The 9,790-nt window shown below is 40.8% G+C and overlaps 1 protein-coding gene across 3 annotated transcripts; it reads left to right on the top strand.

The window, feature by feature from the left end:
• The first annotated feature begins 2,552 nt into the window (after positions 1-2,552).
• On the top strand, positions 2,553-9,194 carry LOC101910995 (glutathione S-transferase-like). Of its 3 annotated transcripts, XM_005238128.3 has the most exons (7): positions 2,558-2,701; positions 3,771-3,876; positions 4,580-4,631; positions 6,380-6,512; positions 7,354-7,495; positions 8,345-8,476; positions 8,807-9,194. In XM_005238128.3, exons 2-7 carry the CDS (start codon positions 3,790-3,792, stop codon positions 8,924-8,926), a joined length of 666 nt encoding a protein of 221 aa, XP_005238185.2. In that variant the 5' UTR covers positions 2,558-2,701; positions 3,771-3,789; the 3' UTR covers positions 8,927-9,194. The 3 variants fall into 3 exon arrangements, with proteins under 3 accessions (XP_027643682.1, XP_005238185.2, XP_055665985.1); XM_027787881.2 differs by lacking the exon at positions 8,345-8,476 and having other exon boundaries at positions 2,553-2,701; XM_055810010.1 differs by lacking the exons at positions 2,558-2,701; positions 3,771-3,876 and adding an exon at positions 4,253-4,277.
• The last annotated feature ends 596 nt before the right edge of the window (positions 9,195-9,790 follow it).

Raw genomic sequence — 9,790 nt, 5'->3', positions numbered from 1 at the left:
AGAGGAAAGTTAACAAAGGCTGATGACACAAACCATTTTCTAATGCTTTGTCAAGAAATCAGTATCATGTTTGAAACAAACCAACAAACATTTTATACCTTATTGTTTTAAAGGAAGAGGCTAAATGGAAAGAAGCAGGTGGCCAACAGAAGCAGCTGAGGTGAATATTCCCTTCTAAGTTATTAAGGTATCTTTAACATTTCCCCTAGTTTTAACTCCTGGATGGTCAAGCTGAACCTAAATGTTCTTAGGAGATCAGATGCTTTCAGGCATGCAAGATATAAATAATACTTCCATAGCATTTTCAAAAATACTTGACAAGCTCAGTAAAGTGACATTTCCAAAAGTCCTGTTAGGTTAGGAGACAGACTGTATTTTTATTTTTCACTTTTATTTATGCTAGTAATTGTGTTGACAAGGACTTGCCTTAAATCTTGATGGGTATCTCTGATAGGGTAAGAAATGTCAGTGTTGCAATAAATCACCCTCTGAAGACTTTTACTCCTCTCCCCTAAGGGAAGGCTGAAGAGACTGGCTTCATCTAAACTTTTAACTGTCTCAGTTGAGATATCAGTAGTTTGGATATCAGCTGTAGCTCGACTGCATGATGGAGGGATTGCTCCTGAATTTAGACCTATTTAAAGGAGACTAGACAACTAGACTAGATGTAGATGTCTACAGAGTTTCCAGGAGATGAGTTTTCCCAAGTTGTCTACACTGATTAACTTTCATGCGTGAAATCATGTTTTGTTACCTTGCAGTCCTCTGACACAGTGGATGTCAAGTCCTTAGTTTATCATGGCCAGGTCTACAAATTACTAATCCAGCCAAGCTACCTAAGAGTGAGTCTGATTTGTGAAACGCTACCAGATGTACCTTGGTGCATATGTTTCCACAGGGACAACTTACCGCCTACATTATCCTAGACTCTGGGTCATAAATCACCTCTGTCCAACAATTCCAGAAACACTGTTTCCAGCAGCGTAGTTTGATCTTTACCTCTTAAAAAACTCGGTGCTAACAGCAGAAATCAGCACTCCCAGAAGCCTAGAGGGGAAAGCAGTAACTTCTCCAGGAAGCAAGCAAACCAAACATTTGTATGCAGAGTTCTGTTTCATTAGAAAGTATGAACGAATTATTTTGGGTTGGATGTTAACAGAAAACAAAATGTGGGCAGCTTGTGCTTCTACAGCAGTACCAACAGTCTGCTGCTGCTGCGCTTAGCACAGATGCCGGGGTTCTCTGCGACACCTCTGCAGGGCTGACATGTGGCACATGCTGCAGAGCTGGGCTCTCTGGAGCAGCAGCTGGAGGCCAACAGATGCCCTGGAACGTGCATAGCAGCATGGATACCTCTGCATAGGTAACTGAGCCCCGCTGCAAGCTTTCACTGGACAGAACCTCCCGAAATGTAAGAGGGGGACAGAGGGAAATAAGAAAGAAAAGAGCCTGAACCAGAAGGTGGAGGCTATGGGATGTGCTATCCGTGAGAAGTCCCCTTCTGTGAAGCCTAGCTCTCCCCGTGTACTGTACAGGGCACAGAGTGTTCCATTGGGGAACTTCCTAAAAGACAAGACATTGCAGTGGTGACTGTTTTGATGTCTTGTCCTTCTCTGGTTCTAGCTTTAAATAAATGATCAAGCTTATTTTATTGTCAAACGGGGAGCACATTGATCTAACAGGTACCAGTGGTGGAGCCAAATGGGATGAGGATCATTTTCAGCTACATAGCAGCAAAGTCAGTCTACAGGAAGAACCTGAAGGAGAGAGCCCCCACGTACTGTAACAACTAAATTTTTTGTTTGATAGACATAAGTTCATACAATCTCCCTGTACAATACCAGAAGAGTATGCCAGCTCACAGTTACATAGCTCAGGATGATTCAGCAGATTTTAATATAGGACATTAACCTTGCCAGTAGATAATGTCTGCAACAGTATTAACCAGCTAGATTAGACAGGCAGGATAGTGCATGAGAGTTCATGCTGTATTGGCTCTGTGAAGTCAACAGAGTTATCAGAAGAAAGCAGTCAGGAGTACAGAGAGCAGTTTGCTTTCTGATGCCACTCTTCATTCATTGTCTCCTACAGTTGTCCTTGGCATGCATTTTCACTAGGTCAAATTTAGGGAAAAAGTTTTGGCAGAAACAGAAAAAAAGCTTCTATGTTCGTGAATGAAATTCAGCAGAAAAAATGTCCTAAAGTATTATCCCCCATCATTAAGGAAAGGAAGGAAACCTATGAAGGACTCAAACTGAATTAGTTGGTGTGACTTATGTAAAGTTTCAGTCCTTGAAAAAAAAGTAAAGTTAAAACCCATAAAATATTACAATAAAATTTTGATTGCCATCACAGCATGTTTTTAAATCATGGGAGCTTTTCAGCTGTTCAGATTATTTTTAACTGGTAGGTTGCCAAACAATGAAAATAGGAAGCATACAATTTTCTGCTGTCAGAGATGTCCCAATGATCATGACCTCTTGTGAACCTTACATTTGTACATAGTAATCATTAGTCAGGGATTTATTTTCTGTAGGTGAGAAGGGACTAAACAGACCTAACTGATTTTATTTGTTTAAGAAATAGGAGTTTCCCATCAGCAGAGGGCTGTTTGCACTCCTCTTTGTAGGAGGGACTACAGACCTATATAATCTCAAGGCACAGCTACTGTGAGCTTAGAGTGATTTACACTGTGCAGAAGGTAAGCTTTTTGCGGTTTGGACATGCATAGGGAATTAGTTACTTGAAACTAAGTGAACAGGTTTTATGGATTAAATACTTGTATGTACTTTCTTTACTAACATGGTTATGTGCGTCAAATGTTGAATTATTAATCAACGGCTTTCTAGGTGTACAAATTTAAGAAAAAGCAATGTAGATCTCAGAAATGTGGGGTGCTTCCTCTCACTCCCTTATTCCTACTGTAGAGAAGATGACATGTTATTTACAAAGGCAGTAATATAGTGGGTTTTCAGTAATTTTATTTTTGCTGCTCTTAATGCTTCAGCTTTATTGTTGACATGGTGTTAATAACTGTGAAGCTAGTAGAAACCAGGCACTGTCTACATGTTTGCCGCTGATGTCAGTGCATTGGTTCTTAATAGGGTGGTTGTCAGTCTGGCTAGAAAATATTGTTGCTTTAAATTCTGGCAGAGTTGGAACTGGACCAAGCAGGTATTGCACTTTGGCTCTGCCTGTGATAAAGGCAAATCTAATGTTACCAGAGATTAATTAAGTTCCACATCTTCAGGTGCTTCCCTAAAGATAAGAGAGAAGTGTCGTAAATGAGATTGAACGTTTACAAAGGGAAAAAAAGATCTTTCCTGTCACTTTATTATGGAGAAGCTGCTGAAGAAAGCACAGCAATTGCTGAGCTTATATTGTACATCTGATTAAATAGTAAACTGTATCCTGAGATAATGCCAAAGTAAACAGAACAGTGTGTCTCCCACAACCTTCTTTTTGGTCAGAGCAGAACACTTTGGGATGCAAATGGATTTTGATTTGCTCGTTCTCCAACATGGGCCAATTGGTCTCAGTACAGAGTTCTGTTTAACTAACCTGCACATATAAAAGACATTTTAAGGCAAAATGACACAATGTACTCAATATAGTTTAACTGTTACCTTCTCTATGAATCTGATGAGAGTCTTGGACCATAAATCATTGGTTTCAAGCAAGACAACTTTGAACAATACTTGAGAACCAGTTAGAGACTCAAAATCAGTATTCTGAATCTTAATTTTGCAAAACTTGCTTCTTTATTCCAGAGAGCAGGCACGTGGAAATATGTCTGGGAAGCCCAAGCTGCACTACTTCAATGGACGAGGCCGAATGGAATCAATACGGTGGCTACTAGCAGCAGCTGGGGTTGAGGTTTGCCTCTGTTTTTTATACTAAAAGCATGTGACAAATACATATTTTTACTGTTCCTTATAAAAAAGGTGACAGACTAGCAGCTGCAAGCTCTGCATTTAGTGCATTGCTGACCAAGCCAACAATGACCACTAGCTTACCCTAAGCAGCGGGGCAAGTTCCTGTTTCACTTCCCAGTATCATGTGCCAAGCCTACTGGTAGCACTACAAACTCCTCCCCCCCCCCCCTCCCCCCCCCGTAGCTAGTGAAAGACAAAAAATTAAACTACAGCAGCAGAAACTGGCTTCATATTTTCTGATCACAGGGGTTGAGCACTTTCAATTCTGAAGACCTTCAGTTAAATTCCAATGTCCAAAACAGCAAAAAATTATGCCTACTACAATGTAGCTTACTCCTGAAGGTACTGTATGCTACTGGCCAGCCCTGACAACAGAAGTGGCGTGGTCATTGTTTGCTCAGCGGACAGGGTTTTGTGCCTTTCAGTCACCTCAGATTACCTATGCTAAAACATGAATCACATGTGAGAGGGAGGAGGAGAGGATTCAACAGAGGCAAAATACATTTTTAAAGATGTCACTTCCGAATCTGATTTATTTTTTTAAAAATAAAGTTCTCCAAAATACAGCTTTTTGTGCTCTCATTGTCTCATGCAAAGCTAAAACATGCGGTGACAACACAACTTTTCTTCTGTATTTCCTGCAGTTTGAAGAGTGTTTTCTGGAAACAAAGGATGATCTGATAAAGTTACAGAAGGGTAAGTTTCCTTTGCTTTTTAATAATTAGTTGATAATAGTAATGATAATGATAATCATAATTAGAAGAAGAATTGTTTGTCTTAGAATACCTAAGAAGTCTTACGTCTCTTAAAAAGAAAATCTAGACTGGATTGTACATGAGGTATCACAGATGCACTCATCAGCGTGTTAGATGGTATCATCCACCCAGTTGCTTCAGTCTTCATTGAATCACGGAAGGGTTGATGTCAAAAGGGACCTCTTGAGATCATCTGCTCCACCCCCCTTCTTCAAGCAAGGCCACCTAGAGCCAGTTGCCCAGGACAGTGTCCAGCTGGGTTTTGAATATCTCCAAGGTTGGAGATTCCACAGCCTCTCTGGGCAATCCATGCCAGTGTTCAGTAATTCTCTCAGTAAAAAGCCTTTCCTTAAGTTCACATGATTTACTGTCCTTTGTTTCAGTCTGTGCCCATTGCCTCCTGCCCTATGACAATACAGGTTTTTGTCATCAGATCATCTTGAAATTCAGTAGCATTTTAGCCTACAAAGTTGTTGCTTTATAATCCATATGAAATCAGAGTTTCAGATTTCTGATGCCTTCCTGTTTCCCAAGGCAACTATTCACCTTTCTATGTTTAGCTTCCATCTTTGTGAACATGATATTCACATTTCCTACAAACCTAATTACGCATGTGCTCTTCTAGTTCACTTGGCTTTTCAAAGAACTCTGAGCTAGGGTTGGCATTTGCAGTCCTGCTCTCCTTTAGGAACAATAACTTGATCCCCCTGCCACCTTTCAAAAAGCATTTTGAGATGCGAGCGTAAACGAAAATGTGCCTTTAATAGCAGACAAGTTTCTCTGCGTGATTGCCTTACAGTGGATACAAAGGCAGACGTAGCTGATCAGTTATCTGAGTTGAGAAATATGATTCCATAAAGCAAATACTCTGACTTGTTTCTCCGATCAGTTCCTGGAGGTATTTTGACTTCTTCCTTGCTGGAATAAAACTCCTGCAGATCAGTAAGGGATTTACACGGCTACAGTCTCAGACCAAGTGGTATTTGGCTCTTGCAGGAAACTCATGAAACCCACCCATTATCTCCTGCTTCATGCCTGTAAAGATGTATGCCATTGTATAAAGTCAATATAGTAGTCACAAAGTTATTATATGCATGTATGTTCACATTATAAGTTGGCAAGCCCTTAAATAGTCTAGATTTCTGTAATACTTGCCAAAGCATGACAGAAACGGGCTGGGTCAGATCCTTCAGTCCTTCTCATCTGTACTAACCTCCATGAGAATCATCGGAGTTAGGGCCATGCAGCACAGGACTTGTCTTTTTCAGTGTATGACTGCTGAAAGTCCTGCATTTGGGTGCTTCCTCAGATCTGAAGAAAATTCAAGAAGCTAAGTGCTATAATATTATTAACAAGTCATTAAGAAATGGTTCTTGTTTTCATGGTACTTTGCCGTGAGAATGAGGAAGACTGCCACCTAAAGGGTTGTCAAGCATTGGAGCAGGCTGCCCAGGGAATTGGTTGAGTCACCACCCCTGGAAGCATGTAGACATAGTGCTCAGGGACATGGTTTAGTGGTGGACTTGGCTGTGTTTGCAGTTGGACTCGATGATCTTAATGGTCTTTTCCAACCTAAATGATTCAATGATTCTAAATAAAAAATAATATGTGTGGCTACTTTGCCAAACACCCACCAATGGTTCTCATTCAGAGACTGAATGTCTCTTTGTCTTGTCCCCTTTTCCCTAGACGGATCCCTGCTGTTTCAGCAAGTGCCAATGGTGGAGATCGATGGAATGAAGATGGCACAGAGCAGAGCCATTGGCAACTACATAGCAGCGAAGTACAACCTCTATGGGAAGGACCTGAAGGAGAGAGCCCTGTACTGTAACAGTACCATCTTTGTTTGTTAGACTGCAGTTCACACTACCTCTCTGTGTAACACAAGAATGCTCCAGCTCACAGATTCAGCGTGATACAGCAGCTTTTCATGCAGCACGTGTGGACCATGGCTGTGGGTTATATCTATAACAGGAATAACCAACTAGATTAGATAGGCATCATGGCGCAAGGGAGTTCATGAAGATCAAAGGTCAATACAGTTATCAGAAGAAAGTAGTCAGGAGCACAGAGTGCAGACTGTCTTACTGATGCTGCTTTTCATTTTCTCCTGCAGTTGTCAGCAGCAGGCATTTTCACCACATCAAAGATGGAAAGAAAATATTTCTCTCATTTAACCAAGAATTAGAATTAATAACTGGTTATTAAAGGACAGGGCTCTTAGGGCACATGTTTTGACCTGAAATATTTTTAAATTCTTCAAGTTAATTAGTACTAGTAAATACGTCAAGATATTTGTTAGGAATTGTATAGATCCACTGTTTAATTTACCACACCTGACCAGATTTTTAACACAAGTTTGGATGGTACACATGCCAATTTTGTACTCAGGTTCAGAAAAACTTAATACAAAGAAGTATCATCCCTCCTTAGTGAAAAATGGAAGGGGCACAGTCTTTTAGTTTTTGGCTAGGCACTTGGCACTTGTCTTTCACCCTGCTCCCCCCTGAAGCTGCTGCACTCTGGGGGGCACCGCTCCAAGCTATGCATGCTGGATAGAAGAGGCAGAGAGTTCCCAACATCTCAGTGGGGTTGTGCAGGTAGCTAACATGCTATTCAGACCTACTGTGTTTGACTTTTCCAGCTGTATCTGTTCTTTTCAGAATTGATATGTATGTGGAAGCAATAATAGATCTGAACGAGTTGCTCATGACCCATCCTTTCCAACCGGCAGATAAAAAGGAGCAACATTTTGCTACTATTGTGGACAAGGCCACAAACAGATACTTCCCGGTCTATGAGAAGGTATGTGGCAAAGATGCAGTAACTTAATTAATATTGTTTTCCTGAAACTCCATCCTGGCTCTACACAAAAACATTTTATTGAGCAAAATGGAGAAGAAAAGTTACGACTTCGATACAAATGTTATGGTTTTGGTGTTGCTAGGATGAGGATGGAGACAGGACATTACAGAGGGGACAGAAGACACTACAAATCTGGGAGAGATGCAGTGCTGCAAAAACCCAGGACACACCGAGCTCCCCAAATGTCCATGTTCTAGCCTATATGTTGTTTCAGACAAAAGACACTATAGCATCAGCTTTTATATAAAGTTTCCTCACAAATGCACAACCCCCTCTACCATCCATGCTATGTAAAAGCATTTCAGCTCCTTCTGGAGCAAGAGAGGATGGATTAGCTGGGTGTCAGGACTGGAGAGCTCTCAATGCACATTCCCAAAGTTGAAGAGGAAAGCCGGTGAGAAGTAAAGGAGAAAGAGTCCAAGATACTCTTAATATGCCCTGGGCTGAAGAGCCTTAAGCCTCTTGTAAATTTTGTATAGGCATTTGCAGTGGTGGCTGTATCCCGTAAAGTTCAGCCTTCAACACAACAGCACTGACTACATGAGCTAGAGAAGTGAAGGCAAGAGGAGTACAACTGAGCTGCCAGAAAGAAATGCAGAAGAGAAAGGACTGATGGATTATGCCTAGGATGACAGTGTGGTCAGATAATTTGTTTGTACTACAGATACTCTTACTGCATTTCCTTCTTTCAAGGACAACTCCATGCAGTGTATGACCTTGCTTTGAAGATATCATGTTAAGTCACGCAGAGAAAAAAAAAATCACATCTGCTTCTGGTTCTGTTTTTAGGTTTTGAAAGACCATGGACAAGACTTTCTTGTTGGCAACCGGTTTAGCAGGGCAGATGTGCAATTACTTGAAACCATTTTAATGGCAGAAGAGTGCAAGCCTGATATACTTGCCAAATTTCCTCTCTTGCAGGTAATAGAATGGACAGTTTTAATGGACAATGAATCAAAGCAGGACCCCTGATTTACACTGGCTGAGAAATACAGGAGAGTGGGAGGGTGAGGAAAGAAGTGAAAAACAAAATCAAACTCAAATGTCCTAAATAGTTTTAGCTGGCCTTGAATACTAATGGTTATTGCTGCCTTCTGTCACTATAGCCACAAAAGCATAATAGGATGGAGTATAAAGATTCTTCTGCAGGATTAACCCATAACATTACTTAAAGAGCATAGATAACATCTAAATGCCTGACAGTTACCATGGTTCTTAACAGCACAGTGCTATTTTGTTTTTGTTTTGTAGAGTTTTAAAGCAAGAATAAGCAATATCCCCACAATAAAGAAATTCCTCCAGCCTGGCAGCCAGAGGAAACCACCGCTACAAGAAAAAGACGTACCAAAACTGATGAAAATTTTCCACTGAGCAGCAACCTAAACCCACAGAAACTCTATTTCATTGTCTTGGTGTTTGCTGATAGTGACAAAGTGAAATTAATGAAAATAGTAAAAAGGTTTTTGATCTCTCTCTCCTTAGCTACAGGACTGGTTTTAGCCTATTGCAAACATCTCCAAGGTGAGCATACCAGCAAATGAAATAGTTCACTGAATTAGGGGGTACACTGGACAACACAGTATGTCTTAAATTACTTAAGAGAACATCTAAAATAAAGTCTTACTATTGACACTCAAAACCAGGGTGTTCAATGGCTTCTTGCTGCTACATACCTAAGGACTCTCTGGTTCTGTCTTTCCAGCATTCCCAAGAGTTGCTGGAAAATGAAGAGAGCTTAGCCCAAACAGCAGTCAATATATCTGTTCTGGGAAACGCCAGGAAAAGCCTGCAGGTTGTGGTTTGATGGGGGTGGTGGGTTTGGATTCAGCTTTCCTCCAAAATTAACTTGGGAGTATGCTGGGATCAGAGATCCTACCGCACCTCTGTTTTGTTGTTAAAACTCCGGTACCATGGCTTCGCCAGTATTTCCTTTAACAAAAGGTCTACTGTAGCAGTAAGAGCACTTTACAGGCTCAGCTGAGAAATGAATGTTTGTCACCAACTGTAAAGTTGAAAATTAATTGTTTGAGGAAGGAGTCATCACATTGGAGCCATGCACTAGTGGACCTTGAAACGTTGGACCTCATGTTGACTTACATTATATCAAACTTAAGTTAAATATAAGTTGTACCTAAGTTGAACAGTATAATCACTCAGGTCAAGCTCTACTACTGATGCCTAGCAAGGCAGTTGAACACGTAAATGTGTATGTTAATTAAACACCAAATCAACCAA

The sequence above is a fragment of the Falco peregrinus genome, chromosome 7 (assembly GCF_023634155.1).
Source record: "Falco peregrinus isolate bFalPer1 chromosome 7, bFalPer1.pri, whole genome shotgun sequence".
Classification (NCBI taxonomy): Eukaryota; Metazoa; Chordata; class Aves; order Falconiformes; family Falconidae; genus Falco; species Falco peregrinus.
The sequence above is the reverse complement of the archived record's forward strand: the minus strand, read 5'-3'. Positions and strand labels throughout refer to the sequence as shown.

Excerpts from the sequence above, each read along its gene's own strand:
- LOC101910995 (XM_005238128.3), top strand. The coding sequence starts at position 3,790 with ATGTCTGGGAAGCCCAAGCTGCACTACTTCAATGGACGAGGCCGAATG. Across the intron at positions 4,632-6,379 it reads TCTGATAAAGTTACAGAAGG|ACGGATCCCTGCTGTTTCAG; the intron begins GTAAGTTTCCTT and ends CCTTTTCCCTAG. Across the intron at positions 8,477-8,806 it reads CCAAATTTCCTCTCTTGCAG|AGTTTTAAAGCAAGAATAAG; the intron begins GTAATAGAATGG and ends TTTGTTTTGTAG.